The following is a 25,419-nucleotide window of genomic DNA, read 5'->3' as shown; positions in this document are numbered from 1 at the left end:
GCATTTTCTTTCCCACTGAAACTTTAAGCATCCAGTCTTCTTCCTATTCTCTTTCATCTCACTCTGCAATTTACACAGGCTTTCGTGTATTTGAGATGTTTAAAAAATTTTTAATTTAACAATCTAAACAGAACTTTTTATATCTTGGTTACAGACCCCTTCTCAAAAGTGAGACCTTAGGCAAGAGAAAGGGAGGGGCTGGAGGGGAAACACCGGTATCTAAATTGGGGGGAAACCTAGTCACGTCCCAGAGCGAGCAAGGCCCCAGGTGGGAGGGGGGATTGGAAGCCGAGGACGCCACGTGACCTCGGGGGCCCCCGGGCTGAGTCGACCCCGCCCCTCCGCTTGCAGCCGGGGGGCGCATGCGCAGCCCGTGTTAGTGATGGAGGAGAGAAGATGGCGGAAGCGGAGTGAGTGACTTGCTGGTGACTGATGTCGTAACCGGGGGGCGAGTGGGACAGCGACATGTCCCCTAAGGGGAAAGCTCAAGGCTCTTTGGCGGGCAGTGCAGGGAAAGGGAGACCCAAGAGCTTCCTTATCGTTGAGATCCCGCTTGGCCCTACCGGGGGGCGGAGGCCAACTGTAAGGGTCTAGTTACCTCCAGGCGGGAGCGCCCCTTCCGCCGTCTGATCCCAAATCGGCGGGGCCCTGCGCGCAGAGTCACCCCAGGGACCCCGATCGCTGGGGTCTTCCGGGAGCTGAGCCCGAGTGGGCTCCTCAGGCGCTGTCATCCCTGCAAGTGGGCCCCGCGGGCAGCCTTGTCACGGATGCTCGCGCCAGGGGCCCGCGGAGGCTGGGGAGGGTTGGGCGGGCACTGCCAGGCCTCCTTCGCGCTCCTCTCCTTCCCGCGCCGGCGTCACCCCACTCCTCCTTAGTAGGAGAACCCGAGACGAGTTTGCTCACCGCCCTCCCCCGGGAGGCGTGGAGAAGGTGTCCCAGCGCGGGCCTTAGAGCGGAGGGTGGAGTGTGTGTGTGTGGGGGGGTTTGTTCCTGCGGGTCTGGACGGGCAGAAACACCCCAGAAAGAAGGACCTTATTTCCCTTGTATCTCTGGCTGCAGTGTTGATGCCTCCTTAGAGGGCCGTATTCTTGTGTGGCGGTGTGGTGTGATGGTATCCTTAGCTAGCTACTCAAACTTAGTGTTTCCTGGGTAGGCCTCTTGTGCACCAGGACTGCCAGCTGTATTTTGCAGACAGTACTACGCACAGACGGTGGAGTTAGCAAAATTGCTCATTTGTGCCAGGTCTCCAAATGCAGTACAATGGTTTGGCCAGTTCTACTCACTGATGTTTAGATTTGTGCCTAGAATTTGGATTATCTGTGACCATTTTGGTTTGTTACTGAACAAACCTACCATGGGGTTTGAGTTTGAGGACATGATTGCGTAGAAGAGCACTCTAAGAGGACTGGAATTTAAACTGGCTTTTTGTATATCACTGCTACATGTTTCAGAAGTGTTATGACAACCAGTAATTTGGTATAAAGTTTACCTTATCTACTACTAAATCTGAATGATGTTGAATAGTTACCATATGATGCTGTGATTTGATGATTGAAAGGCAGTTTGAGAAACTATAAAAAAAAAACCCCAAAAACCAGAGAAGTATAAAGATGTGTGAGTCATTTACTAATCAGAAAAGTGAAGTCAGCTGTTTTCCTCCACTGTATTGCTTTCACTTTTCCTTTTATTAAATTGAGGTTTTTTTTTACTTTTAATTTCTTGAAGAGCATATAAATACTATTTACATAAATGATATAAAGAACAAAGAATATTTGTACATAAAAGGACACCATATGGGAATAGCATATGCATGCACAATTAGTGCCAAATTCCTTTGTCTTTTCATGAAGTAGAAAGTGTTCTTGTTAACATTCTTGTCAATGATGCTGATGTGATGTGTGTCAGATTTTGTTTCTCAGAAGAGGGGTAAGAAAGGCAGATAAGACCAGTGTATTCTCAAGTGTGCTTTTTCACCATTCTGGTGCATTTCTAACGCTACAAAAACTTTTGTAGTTTTACGTTCTAACAATATTGAGGCCTTCAGAATTGACTTAAAATACAATGTTGTTTGAATGTATTCAAGTATAGATTCAGGGTTAAGTGGAAGTTTAGATCACAATAATGAAGTGAATTTGCAATATTGGAGGGGAGGGAATCAGAAAGTCTGGTACAAAAATGTACTTTATGAACTTTACTGTTCATACCTGAGGAAGGTGACATAATTGTGCTGTTTTCAGAATTTGGAGCAATTCTTTGTGAAAAGAGGTTTTGGTAAGGAAGTGGGAAAATTGTTGTCAGCTGCTTCTCTGATTTCCCAGAGTGATCTGCTTATAAGCATAACCAGAGTTATTAGATGTAGTAAGGACAGTGTTGTAGACTAATTAGGGAAAAGCCAGTGTGAGTGAATAAAAAAATTACTATTTTTTTTTTAATGTCAGTTCTGTGCTCAACATTGGGCTTAAACTTACGACCCTGAGATCAAGAGTCACATGCCCTACCCACTGAGCCAGCCAGGCGCCCCTTAGAGCCCCATGTTAGGTGTGGCGATTACTTAAAAAATAAAATCTTTAAAAAATTATTTTTTAAATTAACTTATTTAATAGGAGAATATGTTTTTAAAGCAGAGTGCATATGATAACCAGAAGTAAGCTAATCAACACAAGTCCTTAGGCATGTTATTTTAATGTATAGATAAGAATTAATTTGTAATTAGTGTGGGCAAAAGAATGTAAAGAAATATTTTGAAGTACTCTGATGCTGCTTAAGTATTTTTCAGGTAGTTTAGTATTCTCTTATAAACCTGTTTTGGTTTCACTTACCTTTCAATAACAGAAAGATAAAGTTTAGGCCAGGATTTATTTACGTTGCATACCCTGAATCATTTGAACACAAATTTAGTAGGTATCAACTATCAAATATGCTACATATTTGTGAAGTACTTTTCCTTTCTAAGTGGTTATGGTGGCTGTGTGCGATCTATGCCATTTTGCGAGGGTCTTCTTAAAAATTTAGATCGTTGTTGATTATTTCTTTGAAATAATTAAATATTCTTTAAAGCCCATGAAATAATGCTTTTGCCAATGCAAATCCTTTGTGTTATCTGACAGATTCAAGGACCACAATACAGCTATGGATAGTGAACCAAACCCTGGCACATCTTCTGTGTCGACAACAACCAGCAGCACCACTACCACCACCATCACCACTTCCTCCTCTCGAATGCAGCAGCCACAGATCTCTGTCTACAGTGGCTCAGACCGACATGCTGTACAGGTATTTCAGTTAGAATGAGGGGGGAGACTGAGACTTAGAATGTCATTACTTTCCTCTTAAGCTAGATGAAGCTATTGTTTCACATCCTCAAATGAGTCACTCGATAGTCTCTAAATAAGTACAGTTAGAATTGTTAACATTTGAAACAATCAAAGAGTTATTTAATAGTCATTCTTTTGAGAGGGCTTATATTTGTCAGCATGTGGCTTATAAAACCATCTGTCAGGAAAATTATAATTAGAAGGTCTCTAGGTGCTGCTGCAACGTGGAGACATTCAACCTACAGCCTTAATATGCAGAATGGCTCTCGGTTTTTCTGGGTTCTTTTGTATTTGAACCCAAAATATACACTTAGGAAGATCTATTCAGGTCTGTAGATGTGTTAAGAGGTTCATTTTAAACTCAAGTGGCCTAACAACTTAAGTAGGAGGATCCATTTAAAGCTCCTAGGGGCAGAGGGGGAAGGGAATGTTTAACTAGGAAAAGTTTTAGGTATTCGCTTGATTGAGAAAATTAATCTTTATAATAATGGAGGTTGAGACAGTATGGTATTGCATAAAGAGGGCACGGGCTGTGCAGTCTGATAGGGTCTTTGTTTGAGTTCCATTTTCTTAACCGTTAGTAGCTATGTAGTGTTGGCTGAGGGGCGTGATCTCTGCGCATCAGGAAACTAAAATGAGGATGAGACTATCTAGTTCCTTAGTTACTGTGAGGAATTTTTAAAAAGATTCTCTTTATTTTGGAGAGAGAGCGTGAGTGCATGAGCTCAAGTGAGGGGAGGGGCAGAGGGGGAGGAGGGGAGAGTGAGAGAGAGAGAGAGAGAATCCCAAGCAGACTCCCGGCTTTGTGCAGAGCTGGTCATGGGGGCTTAATCTCAGATCATGATCTGAGCTGAAACCAAGAATCAGAGGCTTAATCGACTGAGCCACCCTTTGCCCCAGTTATGAGGATTAAAGGAAGCATTAGAGCTGTGTGGGGCACAATATATATGCCCAGTCAATAATAATAGCTAATATTTATTGAACAGTTGCTGTGTGCCAAGCATTTGATGAATGCTTTACATGGATTATCTCTTTTAATCCTCACCACACCTCTATGAAATAGGTACTATTATTATCTCCATTTTACAGGTGGGAAAACCGATGTTTTAAGTGGGTTAAATAACTTTTCCTAAATTCACATAGCTAGTAGGTTGTCTGGTTTTAGAGTTGTGCCTTTAACCACTCTGAGTTTTATTTTTTTCGTTATACCTGCTTATTCTCTCTATAATCTCCATAATTTCATTCTACTCTGAAAATAACTTACTTGTTTGCAACATATTCCTCTCTCCACTCCATTGCTATTTAACTGTTCTGTTGTTTAGGATTCTGAAGTTACCATGGGGTGGAATCAGAATTGTTGGAGACTGAGTCAGTTCAGCAAAAGTTCAAACTGGAATGAGGAGTGTTTTTAATTTTCTTCACCTTTCTTTGAGGCGAAGGATATAAGAGAGAGTATCCAGATCTTTGAACACACAGATGATGTGGTATTTTAATGTGCCATTTTGATCTCTAGTTTTTACCTAAGCTTGGATGTGTTAATAAAAAATAAAGTGTTACGGGATATGTATACATATACATGTATCTCAGAAATAGCACTAACGCTAGTTCTCATGAAGTCATATAATTGCTTCCCCTTAAATGTAACCAAATCAATATTTATTGAATTACCTAAGGAGTTCTTTAATACCTTCCAGCATTCTTTTTCAGTCCTATGAATCCCCTTGCCCTCTTCATTTCTTTAGAGGAATAATATAAGAACAGTGTGTTGTATTTTAACTCGTATTTATACAAGAGTCTCTCTCCCATGAGTGTATGGTTGAATGGATGAAAGACTATGCTGACAATAGAAGAAATGACTACACTCTGGCAAAAATGTGTCAAATAGATTATTCATTTGTTGTTTCAGTGTGATTTTAGTTTTGTTATGTAATTTAAAGAACATATATAGATTTACCTGACCAAAAAGACACACTGTTGTAATTTTAAATCACTTAGTGCTAGTCTATAGTCTTCTACAACTGGAGGTCAGAAGCCTACATTGATTTTGTGACAAGAGTCTGTAGCAGGTTTAGCGATCTATAGTTGGAGAGACGAGATAAGAATACATGAAAGTAAACACAAGGAAATATATTTTCTTGGAATTTGGATAAAGAGATTCATTGCTTTGTGGTTCATGGTGTCCTGACTCAGACCTCAAGCTGTAGGATTATGGCTCTATTACTCCCTTAGCTCTGAAAACTCTGTGGTTTGATGCTGAGATTAGGGTTCTGTGCTGTTTCAGAGTCACTGTGGGCTCGATGTGACTTTGGGACATGGTTGCAGAGGACTGGCGTAGTCTGACTTATGGGTTTGGACAGATAAAGGATTTTTCTCTGTTTTTAGAATACTTGACTTTACATTTATCTTTTTGTGAAGTTTCAGGCTCAGATTTTATATTTCATTAACAAATATTCACAGTAACACTTTTTCAGGAATTTTTTTTTTTTTAGTTAGAATAGTTTTATTCCATGTTGAAAGAAATCTGACGTTTATTTATTTATTTTTTTAAAAATTTTATTTATTTATTTGAGAGAGAGAGAGAGAGCCAGTGAAAGAGGGAACACAAGCAGGGGGAGTGGGAGAGGAAGAGGCAGGCTCGCAGCGGAGGAGCCTGATGCCGGGCTCGATCCCAGAACACTGGGATCATGCCCTGAGCCGAAGGCAGACGCTTAACGACTGAGGCACCCAGGCACCCCAGGAATCTGACATTTAAAAAAAATTTAAGAAAGTAGTTATTTATTTTTTTTAAAAAAGATTTTATTTATTTATTTATTTGACAGAGATAGAGACAGCCAGCGAGAGAGGGAACACAAGCAGGGGGAGTGGGAGAGGAAGAAGCAGGCTCATAGCAGAGGAGCCTGATGTGGGGCTCGATCCCAGAACGCCGGGATCACGCCCTGAGCCAAAGGCAGACGCTTAACCGCTGTGCCACCCAGGCGCCCCAAGAAAGTAGTTAATAATTTAAAACATGAAACAGCCTTATAATTTTATGTGATTATTAATATAATACTACTCAGATTTTTTTCAGACATTTAAAGAAAAGTACAAATGAGAAGGTAAAAATCACTTCAAATCTAGTTATCTATTGGTAGTCTTTTAATGTTTTTCTGAATATTCTTCAAATATTTTAATATAAAAATGGTATCTTACTCTATACACTATTTAGTAATCTGCTTTTTTCACCTAATGATATATTGGGGAATTTTTGTTGTTGATAAATGTAGATATGTCTGTGTTCAATACACAGTAGCTCCTAGGTACATGTGGCTATTAAATTTTAGTAGAATTAAAAACTGATTTCTTAGTTGCATTACCTACATTTGTAACTATTCAGGAGACGCGTGTGGCTAGTGGCTGTTATATTGGACAGCATTGATCTACAATAATTTTTTTTTTTTTTTTTTTTTGAGAGAGAGAAAGAGAGCTGTGGGGAGGAGATGGGGGAGAGGGAGAAAGAATCTTAAGCAGGCTCAATGCCCAGTGCGGAGCCCCACACAGGGCTCAATCTCACGACCCTGAGATCATGAAATCAAGACCTGACCTGAGCTGAAGTCAAGAGTCAGACCTTCAACTGACTGAGCCACCCAGGCACCTCTGTGTTACCATTTGTAACAACTGCAGGGTTATGCATATTCTTCTTTACACCCAAGCCCCGAATTCTACTAAGTTTTATCTAAAATAGTTATATCAATTTACATTTTTACTAACACTATGTGGGGATATCTGTTTTGACATTTAGTGGTAATACTCTTTTAAATCTTTACTCATCTGAAAGTTGGAAAATAGTCTCTTGTTTTAATTTGTAAATTTTGTCTACTAATGAGATTGAAGATCTTTTCAAGTGCTTATTTGGTTCTTTTTTTCTTTTGTGAATTGCCTCTTCTGGGTGGTTTAATTTGTATAAATAAGTGAGTCTCAGTGATATGTAACTAGGAGAGAACTATGTTAATAAACTTGACATTGAATATTAAAGTAGTGAAATTTTAAACTGCCAGTGTTTTTATACTTTATTTTATAGTTAAGATTAATGTTAAGATCATGGTTTGACCTTAGTTCAATTGACTCATCACAGGTCATTCAGCAGGCCTTGCATCGCCCGCCCAGCTCCGCGGCTCAGTACCTTCAGCAGATGTACGCGGCTCAGCAGCAGCACCTGATGCTGCACACCGCGGCTCTTCAGCAGCAGCACCTGAGCAGCTCCCAGCTGCAGAGCCTTGCTGCTGTTCAGGTGAGACTTCAGTAAATGAAGACTTCATGAGGCTCGAGTTGACATAAAGTTGACATTATTTGCAGATAATTACTGAAAATAAAAGCATTGGGTATTATTTCAGAATTCTCAAATGTCCTGTGATAATTTTTTCTTAAAGAAATTAATAGGTGGCCAAATACAAGTTAATTAAAAAAATATGGATTTGTTGTATATGGTACTTCGTCGCTAGCCACTGCTTTTTATCTGCATTGCAGAAATACTATGCTAGGGTCATGAATTTGTGTATAAAATTGTGTACAACAGTGAATCCTTTGGGTTGCATGAATTGTATTTTCATTTCAATGAAAAAAGGTTTTTATTTAATGTAAGTAATTTACATTCATTAAAAAAATGGAACTGTATAAAATTGTTTGTAAGAGGCAAAGTGGGGGTGTTCCTTTTCCAGACTCACTGCTGTTTTTCATTCTTCAGAGGTGGCCGCTGCTTAATACGTATCATTCCAGAAATTTTCTATCTAATATATGTATCCATGCACCTTTCTAATATCTGCATACTTTTCCTACTGATAACAGGATAATTTTATGATTAAATGCTTTTTTAAAAAGATTTTCTTTATTCTGTTTGTTTAAATAAAACTATATGTGAGATTTAAGTCTTCTTACTAGAGGATCATCTCAGTTGACTAAACCTGAAAAAGAGTTACTTCTGTTAGAAACACATCCCCAGCTGTTGCTTCTTCATAGTGTAATTTTCAATAAGCTCATGTTCATGATACAAGTTAGGAAACTGAAACCCACTGGCAGTTGATGTAGCTCCAATTTCTTTTTCATAATGTTGGAATGGTGGTTCCCCTTCAAAGAAGACAGAGAGCTGATGAGTAAAACTGACAATGAGTGCAGCTATTGAAATAAGATTAGCCTTTGGATCCTCTGTTTTCATCGTTCAGCTTTTTCTTTTCTTCATACTCTGGCCAAAGCTTAATCTATGTTGACTGTGAAATGGATTGGTTTATAATGTAGATGTTTTGACTTTTATCGTGGTTTTGTGGTATCCTGGTACCAAAAGCTTTTAACTTCAGATTCTTATAGATCTATTATAAAGGTCTTATTATTTTAGGCAAGTTTGTCCAGTGGAAGACCATCTACATCCCCCACAGGAAGTGTCACACAACAGTCAAGTATGTCGCAGACATCTGTAAGTGCCCTAGTTTTTTTCCTGGATTTAAAAATTTTAACTACTGTTTTCTAAAAGTAAACTGTTAATATTTACAAAGTTGCTGTTGTGATTTGTTGATTGCTAATTAAGTAATAAGTGCCTAGAAATAGAAATGTTAAGTTTCAAGATTTCAGAACTAATGTGAAGCTTCTGAAAATCCGAGTCTTAAAAAAAGTGTTTTTTATTATTTCTTATACATGTTTTCCCACTGATTTTGTTCAGATCTTATGTGATTCAAAATGATTGCAGTTTTCAGTGTGTATTGAAAGCCTGAAATATCCAGTGCAAGGGATATTAGGCCGTGCATTTACTGTGATATACTATGATATACTAAAGAATGTTAACTCTTGGTAGACATCTAAATGTTTCTAGCTTTTTCTAGGCACCTCCCATTTTAGAAATTAATACTTTTCAGTTATGCTTACTTATCTCGACCAAATTTACAAGTATCTATTCATGATAATGTAATTTATTTTGAGAAAGGAGTAAATCTGATTTGCTATATTAAACATATATACTGGGAAATTGTGCAAAGTTTCTCAGTTAAAAGAAATTTATGGGCATGGTAATACTTGCTTAACTTTTTATTTTGATTTAGTTTCAAATTGGAAGAATAATAGACATTTCTGTACATTCTTTACTCAGATTCACCAGTTGTTAGCATTTGGCTCATTGCTTTATCATTCATTCTTTCTCTCTACATATATACACATAGATATATCTTTTCCTGAACCATTTGCAGATAAGTTGTGACATGTTCCTTTACTTCTAAATACTTTGATATATATTTCCTAGGAACAAAGTTGTTCTTTTACAGAGCGACATGAAAACGATAAGATTCAGGAAATTTAACATTGATGCAGTGTAGTCCATTTTCACATTTCATCAGTTGTTCCAGATTTCTCTCCCTCATCACTGTAGATGTTATAGACCAGATAATTCTTTGTTGTGGGGGGGACTATACTGTGCATTATAGGATGCTTAGCAGCATTCCTAGCTTCTGCCCCTAGATACTAGTAGGCTGTGGCTCTCCTGCTTGCCATAGTGTGACAACCAAAAAAGTCTCTAGACCCTGGCAGATGTTCCCTGGAGGGCACACCTGCCTCTGGTTGAGATCCATTAAGTTAACCTAATCATATCCTTACTAGCTATTTTTTCCTGATCCAGGAGGATAATACTTTGATACTTTGTAAAATTGACTCCAGTAGAATTTAGTTTGTAGATTGCCAAGAAATTGAAGATGAACTTGTGTTGTATTTCTTTAGCTAGGGGTTTGGTCTTTGCTGAATATATATATGCCTATGGTTATTTTTCTGGAAGTCGATCTTTTTTTTTTTTTTTTTTTTTTTTTAAGAGAGGGTGAGAGAAAGGCAGGGGAGGGGCAGGGGAGAGAGAGAGACTCTTGAGTGGCTCTACACCCTGTGCTGAGCCTGTTGTGGGGCTCGATCTCACAACCCTGAGATCATGATCTGAGCCAAAATCAGGTGTTGGACGCTTAACTGACTGAGCCATGACATTTTTTTTTTTTTAATGATTTTTTTATTATATTATGTTAGTCACCATACAGTACATCCCCGGTTTCCGATGTAAGAGCCATGACGTTTTTAATTAAAAAATTCTATTCTTTTTTAGCATGGAAATATCCTGGAACATAAATAAAATTAGTGAAGAAATTATTTATGACTTGAAAATGTTAGACTGAAGAAAATGAAAAATTTAAGTAGTGTAATCTAGCCCTAAGCATTAATACTACAATTATGGTTATTGATGTCATGTCTGTCTTTAATATGTTGGTAGTTAAGGCAAGCACTGATAAACATTTGTGGTCTGGTTAAAAAAATTATAGACAATTGTTTTATTCTATGAAATACTGGAATAACATTAGGGTATATATGTATAAAGAGAGGTATTTTTGAATTTTTTCAAATTATTAAAAGAGATCCGTTAAACTATTTTTCTCTCATTATGATTTTTATGTATGTGACTGTCACAGAAATTATAATTCCAGTGATTGTGTTTATTTTTTATGATGTTAGTGCTGCTTGTCATAAACCAGGCAGCCTTGTATGATAAAGTATGCCAGAACCTGTGAGTGGTTGGTGGGGGAAGGAGAACAGATGTCCAGGAAAAAAAAAAAGGAATAGTGCATTGCATTTGCTTCATTTTCTATCCCAGCTGAATAATAATAGCTCAAGTGAGTTGACTAGGTGTCCAAATTATGATACCAAGGTATCTTAGTGAATATGGGTCAGTCTCCAAAAGAGTGGCAGGACGTGGTAGCAGAAATCTCTAGGTAATAATAATAATGACCCATGTTAGGTGGCAGTCTAGAAATTTTCAGAATTTTGGTTATTTCGAGGTGGGGTTCCAGATTAACAGTGAAAGCCCGTGGGGAAGGGTCCAGCCTCCAGTAGAAAAAAGGACTAGAAAGTAGGTGGTCAAGTCATCAGCCAGGTAAACTTGGGTTTAGAGTAGGAGTGGGATCCCAGTGGGGAAAATGGAGTATGATTAAACAGTGTAATCATAAGTCCAACCATTATGACCTGGGGAAACTGGAGAAGGCTTTTGTTAATTGAATATATAGGTAAATAGTGAGTGCCAGCATCCTCCTCTTTCCTCTCATCAAAACAGAAAGACTAATTCTAGACACTGATTAGTAGTGAGAGTGGTGGTTTTATGATTGTTTGGCTCTAAAACTAGTTGGGACTGAGTGTTTAGGTTGATGTCTCTGTACTTTTACTGAACAGGACTTAGATTTAGTCAAATCTGATTTGTCAAAATGAAATCTAAACCATTTTAAAGCATCAATAAAGTTAAAAAACATATTTGAAAATATATTTTACATTAGGGTGCACTCTTGGTGTTGTATTAATCTGTGCATTTGTATATACCCCTATTTTTTACAGAAATGTATTCAAACTGTGTTTAAAATGCCCTCTTGAAATTATTTTCAGGGAGTCTTTAGCAGCCAATTCATTGTAGATTCTCAATGTTTCATTGCTCAATAAAGAAGTTCCATTGCAAAAAAAAGAAAAGAAAAGATATTTGTACCTTGTAGGTCAACCAGCTTATATTTGTGGAATAACGAAGGCTCTTTTATAGTGGTGAGATAAACAATGATTCACAAAAGACCTGCACTGGTAATTTTCAAAAGAAAGACTATTTCTGGCTTTTAAACATGTGGAAATGTATTTGCCATATTAGTAATAAAGAAATGTATGTAGAAATAACAATGACATCTTTCAAATTAGAAAACAGGGAAAAACACTGAGCCAGTACCTGTTCTTGGCAAGGATATGAGAAAGTAGATACACTCATGCACAACCAGTGGGAATATATTTTGGTACAACTTTTCTGGAGGATTATTTGACAATGGGTATAAAAATTTAAACTGTGCATTCCCTTTCACTTATCACTGTTATTTTTAGTGATGTCATTTACTAAAAATGGTAGATAATTATGACAGATAATCATGTAAAAATGACATAATTATGCAAATATGCATGGTTTATAATAGTGAAAAATCATAAACAATATAAATAAGTGCCCATTAATCGAAGATTAAATTGTAGTTAATTCATACAGAGGAATACTATAGCTAATAAAAAATGCTGTACGGGTGTATACAGAGAGACTTAGATTTTCATTAGGTATTAAGTAAAAAAAGCAAAAATATATGATCTCATAAGTTATTTAGGTTCTATTTTCAGTTCTAAAATTTCCATTTGGTTCTTATTTATATCTTCTATTTGCTGAGAGATTTTGCTTTTTCATTCAAGTGGGCTCATGTTGCTTGTTCAAAGCATTTTTATGATGACTGCTTTAAAATCTGTTTGAATTATCGTATCTCTTTCATCTTGGTGTTGGCATCTACTTATTGATTGTCTTTTTTATTCAGCGTTGGTCTTTCTGGTTCTTGGTATGAGTGATTTTTGATTGAAACCTCAACATTTTGAGTGTTATGAGACTATGGATCGTATTTAAACTTTGTGTTTTGGCTGGCTTCTGAAAGGGAATGTGTTCCAACTCCTTAATACTCTCTGAGGGTAGAAGTCCAGGTTAACCATTTGGTCTCCATTGACACCTGAGAGGGTGCTTCTCGTAAGTGCTGAGGGGGGAGTGGTGAGAGGTCTGGCTCCTCACTAGACCTTCATGGATGCATCCCTGGCTGGAGGGGGTGGGGGGAGGGAATAAGAATGCCATGTTATGGCTCCCCACTTGGTCTCCACTGATACCTTAGGGATGGGGTGGGTTGGTAGGGGTAGTCTATTCCTGCATGGCTGGGATGAAAGTCCTGGCTCTCTACCTCACCTTCTTGGATGCTTATCCGTTGGAGGGATTAGGGGAATTGGGGTGCCTTGTTACAACCTGGTATAGGTGGAAGTCTTTACTGGTGTGGGTGGGGCCATAGTGTTTTCTGTGGTGTTTGACTGGAGTAGAGCACTTGTCTAAAAGTTTTCTATGTTGCTAGGAAGTCTCTTTCTTGTTCCTTTGGCTAGAAAGAGCAGGCTTCTTTTGGGTCTTTATTTGTTCGTTTGCACCCATTTGTATTTCTGGGTTACAGACTTTTTCAGCTCTAAGTTTGGCTTAGATAAGACAAAAGGAAAACCCAGGGAGCTCACAACCACATGGTTCTGTATGTTCTGAGGTCCCTAGCCAGTCTGCTTTTCTCCATCTTGCGGGATCTTCATATGCTTATTATATATGTTACATTCAGGGTTTTTAGTTGTATTTAGGGGAAAGAGTAGGGAAAAGTATGTCTGTTTCTGGAAACAGAATTCCTAAAATTTAACTTTTTAAAAAATTATCTAATTTTTCAAGAAGAAAATCTGTAATACACAACAAATTGTTAATCAGTGGTTATCTCTGAGGAAGTAGGTTGAAGAGCTTTATTTTGTTAAATTTTTATAAAGATTTTATTTATCTGAGAGAGAGTGAGAGAGCATGAGCGAGCATGGGAGGGGGGAGGGGGGAGGGGGAACGCAGGCTCCCCGCTCAGCAGGGAGCCCAATGTGAGGCGCCCTCCCAGGTTGCAGGGATCATGACCTGAGCCAAAAGCAGATGCTCAACTGACTGGCGCCCCTATTTTGTTAATTTTTATATCGCCTAAATAAAACATGAATATACTCTTGTTGTCTAAGGGACAGACACTAAAAATGTGTAGAGTAAAAGGGACATCCCTTTTCAGTAGTCCCTTTTGCCGTGAAAAAGTTTTGTGTGAAGCTTTTCTATTTTATTACTGTTTCTATACCTAAATGTAAATAGATAGGCCTGTGGTTAATTTTATTTGTTTTAATATAAGTTCTGTCATTCTCTATACTTTTGCTTCATTGAGTATTTTCAGCTGGAAAGGATTATGTAGCTGAAAATTGCAGTCATAAGTCTCTAAATGACTCAAGGGCTGTTTGTATCCCATTCCCTTTCTCTTTCTTTGTTGTTTTTTGGTCCCGGAATCTACATTAATCCCAGGTGTTTTGACTTTAATTCACTGCACTATTTAGTCAGAAAGGGAAAAAAAACGTTGTTTGTGATAGCTTTCTAGTTATGGTGCTAGCAAGATGAGCTTTTGAAGCCGGGTTAGTTTTATGGTTTTTTTCATTCATACATTCACTCGTTCATACAACAAATATTTATTGAGCATTTAATATGTGCCAAAACCCTTTAGGTACTGGGAGCACAGCAACACAACAGACAAACTCTCAGCTCTTAATGGTGCTAGGGATAGACAGATGGTAAACTGGTATATAATATGTCAGATGGTAAGTGCTGTAAAGAAAGCAAGAAAGGGGAATGGGATGAGGGAATTTGCTGCTTTAACTAGGGTGGTCAGGGAAGGCATTGCTAATAAAGATGGTATTTGAAGGAGAGAGTGAAGGAGGCAAAAATGCTTAAGGAACAGAAAGGAGGGTATTGTGACTGGAGTAGAATGAGAGAGTGGGAGTGTGGATAGAGATGACATTAGAGAGATAATTGTAATCCAATCATGAGGAGATTATGAAATTTACTCGAGTTGGGAAGCTATTGGAAAGCTGTTTCAGTAGGGAAGCCACGTGATCTCAGGTTTTAACTTAGTGACACTGTTAGGCTCTAGGGGCAAAGATGGAAGCAGGGAGAGCAGGTAAGTGATTCTTGTAGTAATCTAAGAGAGTTTGGTGGCTTGCACTGTGATGGTGACAGTAGATGTGGTGAAAAGCGGTTGGCCAGATTCTAGATATTTTTTTTTTCACCAATATTTTATTACAGAAATTCGTATATGTTTTAAAAGCAGAGCTAATAGGGTATAATGATGGATTGAATCACAGGTGTGAGGAAAGGTGAGTAGTCAAGGATAACTGTAGTATTTTGGCTTGCACATCTGGAAGGATCTGACAAAGCAGATGTTGGAGAAGAAAATCAGGAGTTCAGTTTTGGGCCTTCTGACTTTGTGGTGGATGTAGGATAAACATTGGATATATGAGTTTGGAGTTCATGTGGAGGTCTGGTGATCAGTGATGTCTTGTGAATCTCATTGAAAATTGAAGTCACAAGAAAGAGTACATGATGACTTTATTACCAATTCTGGGTTATCATGAAACATTGGTAGAACAGAAGAGATGAGGGACATCGGTTCTAGTCCTCATTCTGTGACTGACTGGTGGTGTGACTTAGGGCCAGTCATTTAGACTCCTTAGTCATTTATATATACCCAGTTTTCTTCTGTGTACAATTCAGTTGTCTAATTACATGGTTTTTATTACTCTTCTCATCCAGATAACCCTGGGTCTAGATCAAGGAGGAGGTTCAGCGGAGGGTGTTTTACACTGAATTGCATCTCCCCAGAGTTCATGTGTTGAAGCCCCTAAACCCCACGTGACTGTGTTAGAAATTTTGCTATTACAAGTAAACCTGCATTGGATATTCTGTTTTGTATACATATTTAGTTATTTGTTTTTAAAAAATTTCTTTTTTTTTTTTTTTTTAAGATTTTATTTATTTATTCGACAGAGATAGAGACAGCCAGTGAGAGAGGGAACACAAGCAGGGGGAGTGGGAGAGGAAGAAGCAGGCTCATAGCAGAAGAGCCTGATGTGGGGCTCGATCCCATAACGCCGGGATCACGCCCTGAGCCGAAGGCAGACGCCTAACCGCTGTGCCACCCAGGCGCCCCTAAAAAATTTCTTAAGAGTACACTTATTGTGTCAGTGAGATTGTTTTTTTAAGTCAAGAAACTTAAAAATGTTTACTTTTCTCTAAAAATGTCTAAATCAGATCAATAACATATCAAATGAACCCATTTAAGTTTCTTCTGAGAGATTACTTGCTTATAACCAGTCATTCTCAGTGGTCTATTGCTAATGTCCTCATCCTCTTACCTATTTTAGGGGGTACTTTAATCAAGGATTTTTAAAAATATAATTTCAGGTGATTGAGTTTAGAAGTCTATTCCAAAACTTAATACTACCTTAAAGTAAAACTGTAGCCTGAAGTTTGTATGGTCATGAGCAGCTTTAGTTCATTCTTGTAAAATATTCCAATAGTACAGAAAAAGTGAGAAAGTGTTAAGTCCCCTTCAGCCTTCTTTCAGTCCTCTTCAGTCCTTCTGACTCCTCAGTTTGCTGGATATCCCTCCATATCTTTACCCATGTGTTATGGACATATATAGCATGAAGAAATGTATGTATATGTAACACACTTTTTTTTTTATACACTGGAAACACAGTATTCTGCATTTCGTTTTTTACACCCAGCAGTGTTGAGATCTTTATGTATTAGTACACAAAGCTCAGTCTCACTTAGTCAAGCTGTTGCATGGTGTTGCACGGTATGGATGCACTTTATTTTATGTGACCATCTCTGTTGCTGAACACTTTATTTCCAGCATTTTAATTGTCTCAGCATTGCGACTTTTTAAAGATGTCTAAATCTGAAAGCAAATGGGAAATTACGAGGTTTCTTGTTTGTTTTGCTGGTGTGTGTGTGTGTGTGTTTAAAGATTTTATTTATTTGTCAGAGAGAGGGAGGGAGAGGGAGAGCACAGCAGCGGGAGGAGTTGGCAGAGGGAGAAGCAGGCTCCCCACTGAGCAAGGAGCTCTGTATGGGACTTGATCCCATCCTGGGATCATGACCTGAGCCGAAGGCAGACCCTCAACTGACTGAGCCACCCCGGCGTCCCTGCTATTGTGTTTATAGCTTGTATTGCAAATAGTAGAAATAATGGTTTTCTGTAATAAATAGGATTCATATTTTGTTTCATATTATTATTAAAAGAATACAGTCTTTAAAGGAAATCCTTCATGGGTAGATATTACTATTTGAAATTTTAATATAGCATTTTACACTTCTAGATACTTGAATTACTCATATACAAATCCCCACTGAATTATGAAGCAAGAAAATGTATACACTGCTTTGAAGTGGTAAAAACAAACAGTGTAATAAAGTAAACATTAGGGAAAAAAAAGGAAGGTAGTATTTCCTGTCTGATTCTAAAGTTAATACCGACACAGAAAAGACATAAAAGGTAAAAGAAAGCACACATCATCCCAAATTTTACCCCTAGTAGGCATTATTCACCTTTACATTTTGGTGATTATTCTTCCAGAGTGGTGTGTGTATGCCTACATATCTATATCAAATTTAATCGTACACAGCTTTATGAGTGTGCATTATTGTTTTTCTCTCAACGTATTTTTCACGTGTGGTATGTATGTATACATGAATACATTTTTATGTAATTATATAAACGGGATTTTACTGTGTATGTTATTCTGTAGTTTTTTTCATTCAGCAGTGGGTTATAAAGATATTTTCATGTCATTGAATAATACAGGTATACATTATCCTTTTAATGTCTGTGTACTATGTTTCTATAGATATACCTGATTGCTTCTGATCAAATGGCAGCAGTGGTTCTCAAATGGGCTTTGGTTCTAGGGAGTACTCTGGGCCAGAAATCCTATGTAACCTCGTTTTGGAGGGACACCAAGATGTGGTTGTGAGTTAAATGGCTTTTCTTTGTAGACAAGGTTTTCTCTGGTGACTCTTGGAATTAGTACTTCCAACTGGGGAGAGAGCTTCCAGTAGTAAGGGCTCAAGGAGTGCGTTCCTTTATGGAGTCTGGGGCTTGAGGTATGAAGTGACAGGATTGACCAAGGCTTTAAAGTGAAAAGGAACTAGGAATGGTGGGATGGAATTGACAGAGAATGTAACGCAAACAGTTAAGGCCTCGGATGCAGGTCAGCAGAGCACAGCAGAAAGTAGAGGAGAGCCTTATCAGTTGTGGAAAAGAAGGGAAGTTTTTTTTTAGTTAGGCCAGTTGTGGAGATGGACTTCTTGCAGAAATATAATTGCCCTTATTCACAGGTTGGGCGTTTGTTAGTAGACACTACCTGAAATGTTACTTGCTATATGGAACTTAAAAATAAACATGATATTGGTTTTTTGATCTCATAACTTAGAGAAAATGGAATGCAGGTGGTTAGGAAGTTACTATTTCGTTTTCTTACTTCCTTTTTTTCTTTTTTAAGAAAAAGAAAAGCATTCTGTTTGTACTTTGTGTTCTGCTTCCTTAAAGAGCACTCTCTCAGGCATTTTAGCTACCAACCAGTCATCTTTTTTTTTTTAAAGATTTTATTTATTTATTTGACAGAGATAGAGACAGCCAGCGAGAGAGGGAACACAAGCAGGGGGAGTGGGAGAGGAAGAGCAGGCTCCCAGCAGAGGAGCCTGATGTGGGGCTCAATCCCATAACGCTGGGATCACGCCCTGAGCCGAAGGCAGGCGCTTAACCGCTGTGCCACCCAGGCGCCCCCCAACCAGTCATTTTTTAAAAAGACTTTTATCGTGTTTGTTTAAAGACTATGTGATCTGTCCTTACTAGAGTTCCTTCCTTCTTTCCCTCCTTCCCTCCCTTCTTCTCTTCCTTCCACTGACTGAAAAAAAGTGCCATGGCACTATTATTGCAGTGACCCAAATTCACAAGCTATCAGGGTGTAGGAACCACTCTGAATGCCAAAATACATGAGTCAGAAAACCTGGGTCCAGTTTTATCCTCCTAAGTGATTTAATCTTTGTAGCAAGGCTTTATACAAAATGTCCATTTGTAGAGGTGTAGGAAAATAGAAAGTTTTTGGGGGGCTTACTGATAATTTATTATTGTAGCACATCAAAAATAGGGTTGAACTAATATCACCACACTGTCTCTTCATTTTTACTCTGCTTTGTTAGAGACTACACCAAAATGGTTTTTTTTTTATAGACACACTCTGTATGATGAGCTTATATATTACATTAAAACTATGAAGTATGCCTTAAAATAACATGGCATTCGTTAACTTAAACATTGAATGAAAGTACTTTTGTAGATATTGGGTATATGAAGATGAATAGTTCATGATCCCTACCCTTAACAGAAATTATTGTTTAGAAGGGTGAGGTAGAAGTATATGGATGATAACAAGAAGAAAGGAAGGGAAATATTTCGTTTGGGGGATGTAGGGATGCCTGAAAAAGCTTTTTAGAGCAGATGATTTTTGGGAGAGGGTTGTTCACTACATAGGTGCAGATGGGGTGGGACATGGGGCTAGGGGGATGCCAGACCAATCCAGAGCATTGTTACTAGGACCACAGAGGCCTGGAACGTTATGCTATTGCAAATAGCTTCATAGAGCTAATGTGGAGGGTGTATATGGAGGAGTGGGAAGAGATGATGCTAGAGGGCTAGTCAGGGGAGGTCGAATGTTATCCGGATTTTTAAATGGTTAATTAATTAAATCAGGGAAAGATTATCTGGCAAGTAGGAGGAAACAAGATTTCAGGCAGGGAGGTCAGTTTACAGCTGTTAAAGTAATCTAGCTGGAAGTGCCATAGGCCCAGACTCTCAAACTAAGTGAGTAAAACAAAAATGAAGAAAATCAAGGTGTATAAACAGTACGATGTGACTGATTTTGTATGTGTGGTAAAGGAGAAGGAAGAATCAGGATGACTTCCAGATAATCTGTTTTGTAGGATTTTAGGAGATGCCAGTGACTATTGGAGGAGAAGCTGGTTTAAGAAGGAATAATAATGAGTTTGGTGTTTGAACATATTGAATATGAGTTGATAAGAGATATCCAGGAAGATGTGTTCTGTAGGTATGTGGATCTGGAGCTCAGAATGAGTTTATAATTAAGGATTCAGAGTCATCAGGTTTGAGTATTTTGAAACTGTGGGAGTATGGATGTGATAATCTGGGAGTTCAAGAAGAAAAATGTGGGGTTGAACATTTTGGAGGTGGGCCTGAAAGAAGAGCTGGTAAAGAAGGTTGAGAGGGAATGGTCTTAAAAGATCTATTGAATTTGTCAGATGGAAGGTGTTGGTGATTGTTGCTAATGTGACTTTAGTGGTGGTGTGCTAGGAGTAAAAACCATACTGCAGAATAATTATATGTATTCATTGCCTTTATACACTGAATTATAGAATTAAGTACAATGTATTTTATTAAAATTAAAAATACTTCTACAGATAAGTTTAGAGAATTAGCTAACCAACTCTTGTGTACTCCCTATACAGTTGTTTTCAGTTTTAAAAAACTAAATTTTTAAATAATTATAGACTTACAGGAAGTTATGCAAAACCAGCACAGAGAGGTCCTCCAGTATAGCCTTCACTTCCTTCCTCCAGGCACTTGTACAGTTTAACAAATGTCCTGGACTGGTTTAAATGCTGATGTTTTGGGATGGGTTATGAAATTGCAGATAGTGTAAATTTGGATATTGTACCCCCCCACATGGCGCAAGCCTGGCGTTTTGATTCTCATAGGAGCCTTTCTCCTTCCACTGGGGGCAAGGCAGATGGCAAGCTTCCTTGCTGGTTCTTAGGGCATGAGTGGAGCTTTTCCTGCTCCGTTCTCACATACTGAGCACCCCTTTTGAAGATCTTGGTTCAAAATAGGGGTTTTACCTCCAGCTCTTGCCTGAAATAGGCTCAAAATCAGGTCTTCTGTCTCTAGACCAGTGTCCCCTCAGTCTGCCTTGGTGCTTGGTGTCAAGCTAGAGTTTCTTCCTTCCTGGAACCTGGGAGTTTCCCTCCCCCCTCCCCTTTTATGAGTTCAGTTGTGTTCTAGTAATTCATGTTGATTTGTCATTTCAGTGAGAATATTTGGGCACATGGATGTATTAGTCCAGGCTACCTTGTTGCTTGAATCAAAAGTCTAATAAACTATTTATAACTTCTTACTGAATACTTTGTCCACAAAAAGTACTTGTGGTCAGGTTACATTACTCATTAAAATATTTATTTTTAGGGGCGCCTGGGTAGCGCAGTCGTTAAAGCGTCTGTCTTCGGCTCAGGGCGTGATCCCGGCGTGCCGGGATCGAGTCCCACATCAGGCTCCTCCGCTATGAGCCTGCTTCTCCCTCTCCCACTCCCCCTGCTTGTGTTCCCTCTCTCGCTGGCTGTCTCTCTGTCACATAAATAAATAAAATCTTTAAAAAAATATATATATTTATTTTTAAAATGGACAACACATAAAAATGAAGAAAAAAACCAAATAGAAGAATGAAACACACACACAAAAAAAAGAAGGAAAAAAGGATAATATATGCATGTGGTGTGGTGTGAAATTTGCCTCAGCCAGTTTGCCTTCATAGATAAGAACCATTTATGAGGTTCTCATGTAGCCTAGAGATAGTCTCTGAACTGGTTTTCTTTTTTCTGACAGCAGTTTTAACTTTAAAGTAGTGCTTATAATTTAATTTTGTAACCAGAATTCAGGATTTTTCCATCTATTTGACAAGTAGCAATTCTATTTTCTTCTTTGAGAGCTTTTGAGTGAGAACGTTATACTAATTATATGTTACATGTATGTTTATATATATGTGAATGGATTATCTGTGTTTTAATTTTTGTTCACTTGAGAAACCCCTCAAAATGTGACAGAATCTGACAAAATAGTATAAACTGTTGATTCAGACTTTTTAAGTTAGTATGTGGAATATTAAAATAGTGGAACATTAACCCTAATTTTTGGGAGGTAGTGGAAATGATATTTTAAGATAGTGGAATCTTACTGAGTGAAGCACCTTGAGGATATCCTTAAAAATTATCCTAATTATTAATCAGTACATACTTTTATTTGCATATGTGCAAATAATTGCCCAAAGAAGTGAGGGAGGCTCTGTCAAAGATGAAGCCCTCTCTTTTAGGTTCCTTAGCCATAGTTTATACCATTGATTGCCTAACTGCAGCGTGGTGAAATTCACTGGCATGGAAGCAAGAAATGGAAGCCTATGACCTATATGTTTTCTTCCTTAGATCAACCTCTCCACTTCTCCTACACCTGCACAGTTAATAAGCCGTTCCCAGGCTTCCAGTTCTACCAGCGGCAGTATTACCCAACAGACTATGTTACTAGGGAGTACCTCCCCTACCCTAACGGCAAGCCAAGCTCAAATGTATCTCCGAGCTCAAATGGTAAGATATGAGCTACCAAATTTTTTCAGTGTTTAAGGACTTGAGAGAGATCGAAATGTTTCTTGATTTGATGCAATAAGAGGCATTTTTAATATTTAAGAAATGTTTAACAAATTTTTTATGTATGTGTGCTTAGCTCTTATACATTTATGTCATGAAAAATTCTGCTTTTAATTGGTAGGCCTTCTTGGTGTATCAAATAGTAGCAACATTGGGAAGCTAACAGATTCTGTACCATGGAGTGACTATTTTTTTAATAACAAAATTTATGGATTTCAGGCCTTTTTCACATCTTAACGTCTCTGAAAGTTGAGATGCATTTATAATTGATGATATCTTACAGTTATAATTAATATTTTCAGTGAGATATATATATCAAGTCATTGTATATCTTTGACATCTTAAATTTGATGAAATAGTTAGCAGTGTTAAAAAGTTGGTGGTTAAGTATAAGTTAGAATTTATACCGTGGGATCTTCTTAAATCTGGATTTGAGTTCCTGGTAATTTACCAAATGATTTTTAGCTTTGGTTATTCCCATCTCAAAATTAGCAAGGTATTTGTGTTCTTATTTTCACTTTGATCTTTTGTTAATACAGGAATGTTAATTTGGCTGTTCTATATTTGAGTACCTACTGATTTCCTAATGTAACTGTTGAGCTTCTTTAAGGAGTTGGTTGGCATTTACTTTATTTGATGTCTTTACAGGTAGCTAGACACGAGCTTTGGTCTAGTATATATTTACGTATATTCTTTTTTGTCCAATGAACTGAGAATATATATCTGGATCCCCAGTTCTCTACTAAAATTATAAAGAAAGTTTTCCATCATATTTCTAACAGGAAACAGTGACATGACCCACCTTTTATTTACAGATTATTCAGTGGACATTACCATATTTCTGGATTTTTTTCTCCAGGAGATCTTAATTAATAATATGCTTTAAAATTGGGCTAAATCATTTGAAATGACCACTTTTGACCTCTATAAAACTTGCAGTTTCGTTTGGTTCAAGCTAAGTAGAACAAACATCTTCTCTTTATTTTGAGTGCTTTCAACTGTTTGTTCTGGCAGTTACCTTCTTGTGAAAGTTATACTTTGTTCTTTAATTCACTTAAATTTAGTATTATAAAGAACTGAAATTTAAAAGATCTTTTAGTCAGTACTTCTAATTTCAACAGGAACGGTTCAAGGAACTGAATAACTCCTAATGCAATTTTGAAAGAGTATTTACACATTGTTGGAAATGACTGTCATAATTTACTAAATTGGATTGGATAATCTCTGAGTGGATTGTAGTGCCTTTTTAAAATAATGGCATTCTGTTTCAGTATTGAAAAATAACATTTGAAGAGATGGTGATAAGTAAATAAATCGAGTATGTCTTTTCTTCCTTCTTTATTTGATGTGAAGCTTTTTTGCAGGCAGTTTTGTTGTTGCATTTTGACATGTTGTGGCATTTACATTTGGAATGAATATTTCTTTATGAATAGTTTTAAAATCAAGAGCAACCTAGGTTTGTACTATGGATCCCATGTAGCTGAGTGAAATAGTGTAGTATGGGGTATAGTTATCTTTTGTGATAAAGAAGACCGAAAAGACTTTTGTGTTTCTTTTCAGATTTCTCACTGAAATTTGTATTCAAGAGTAGTGACTATGGTTGTCTATTAAAAATAACTTCCATTTTAGGAATCCTGCCATAGTAGTTTTGAGCTGGGAAAAGTTTGAGTGTAATAATAGCTTATTTGGGGCAAAATTTGGTATGAGGATTTCACATTACCAAAATACATTTTCTTTTTTGAGCACTGATTTATTTTTCTACTCATCAGAATCATGAGCTGTTTCAAAATGTTTATGCTTTTTTTTTTTTTTTTGAGTTCTCTATTAGAAACTTCTCTTTGTCACGTAAAACCTTTTGCTTAGGAGACAATCCTAAACTGCATTGTCTTTCTGTCACAAATTTCAGTCTCTCTTGCCTGCTATACATTGTGTGTGGGACACGTTCTTTTGTCTTAGGGTATTTTTTTGGTTTTTCTGTCTGTACAGCTGATTTTCACACCCGCTACCACTGTGGCTGCTGTACAGTCTGACATTCCTGTTGTCTCGTCGTCATCGTCATCTTCCTGTCAGTCTGCAGCTACTCAGGTGAGCTTGTCTGCTTCATAATGTGGTACTTGAGGTCTGGATCTTCAGGTTAAAGATAAACATACATTGTGTTTAAGTTACTGATAATTTCAGTGCTCTTTGTCCTACATTTCGGATTGGAATTTAATGAAATTCTGTGAGAACTTCAGGAAAGTTTTTTGGCTATCTAGAAATTACATTTCCATTGAGCACAGATATTTAGGTTATTTGACATTAGTGAAAGTTAATGAGTTTTTGCTATAACATTGTTTAGTTTTTTTATAAAGCAGGCTTATTTTTCTTACTTTGTGAGTTGTATTCTTTTGTATAGATTCCTTTGCAAGCAGTTGTGTAATAACTAAGTCAAGATAGATTTTAAATTTAAAAATGAATAGGGGAAATTTTTAACTTTGAAAATGGAATAGAGTATTATTTTGTTTGGTACTATGAAAGAAACAAACCTTAATTTTCTCCTCACACCATTCACAAAAATGAGCTAGAAGTAGAATATAGATTTAAAGGTAAAAGCCTAAACTATAAAACCTCTAGAAGAAAACATAAGGATTATCTTTAGAACTCTAGGGTAGGCAAAGCTTTCTGATGAGATTGGGTGCGTTCAGGGTGGTATGGCCATAGACTAGGCAAAGCTTTCTTAGGACACAAAAAGCACTAACCATAAAAGAAAATAATAACAAATCAGAATTCATCAAAATTAAAATCTTCAAAAGACATTGTTACAAAAGTGAGGAGGCAAGCCACAGACTGAGGGGGAAAATATTCATAATACATGTATCTGACAAAAGACTTGTATCCAGAATATACAAAGTAATGCATGCAACTCAGTAAGATCATGAGCAGTTGACTTAAAAATGGGCCAAAGATTTAACATTTCACAAAGGAAGATACACAAAAGGCCAATAAGCTCATGAAAACATGTTCAACATCATTAATCCTTGCAGAAATTAAAATCAAAACCACAATGAGTATCACTGCACACTCACTAAAGTGGTTGAAATGAAGGAGACTCATAATAACCACATGTTGGTGAGAACTTGGAGCAACCATAATTTCATAATATTGCTGGTT

At 37.5% G+C, this 25,419-nt stretch overlaps 1 protein-coding gene across 8 annotated transcripts in view; it reads left to right on the top strand.

Annotated features, from left to right (window-relative positions):
• The first annotated feature begins 357 nt into the window (after positions 1 to 357).
• PHC3 (polyhomeotic homolog 3) overlaps positions 358 to 25,419 on the top strand; it is a 77,772-nt gene continuing 52,710 nt past the window's right edge. For 4 of the 8 annotated variants that reach the window (XM_045788622.2, XM_045788621.2, XM_087861384.1 and 1 more), the window contains exons 1-6: positions 358 to 410; positions 3,108 to 3,273; positions 7,426 to 7,581; positions 8,680 to 8,757; positions 22,051 to 22,209; positions 24,256 to 24,354. In XM_045788622.2, coding sequence (XP_045644578.1) covers positions 397 to 410; positions 3,108 to 3,273; positions 7,426 to 7,581; positions 8,680 to 8,757; positions 22,051 to 22,209; positions 24,256 to 24,354 — 672 coding nt within the window. In that variant the 5' untranslated portion in view covers positions 358 to 396. The remainder of the gene's footprint in view (positions 411 to 3,107; positions 3,274 to 7,425; positions 7,582 to 8,679; positions 8,758 to 22,050; positions 22,210 to 24,255; positions 24,355 to 25,419) is intronic. The other 4 variants (XM_087861385.1, XM_045788623.2, XM_087861387.1 and 1 more) reach the window with 2 other exon arrangements.

The sequence above is a fragment of the Ursus americanus genome, chromosome 4 (genome assembly GCF_024610735.1).
Source record: "Ursus americanus isolate L20-20 chromosome 4, mUrsAme1.1.p, whole genome shotgun sequence".
Lineage (NCBI taxonomy): Eukaryota > Metazoa > Chordata > Mammalia > Carnivora > Ursidae > Ursus > Ursus americanus.
Note: the sequence above shows the minus strand (reverse complement) of the source record. Positions and strands in the feature narration are given on the sequence as shown.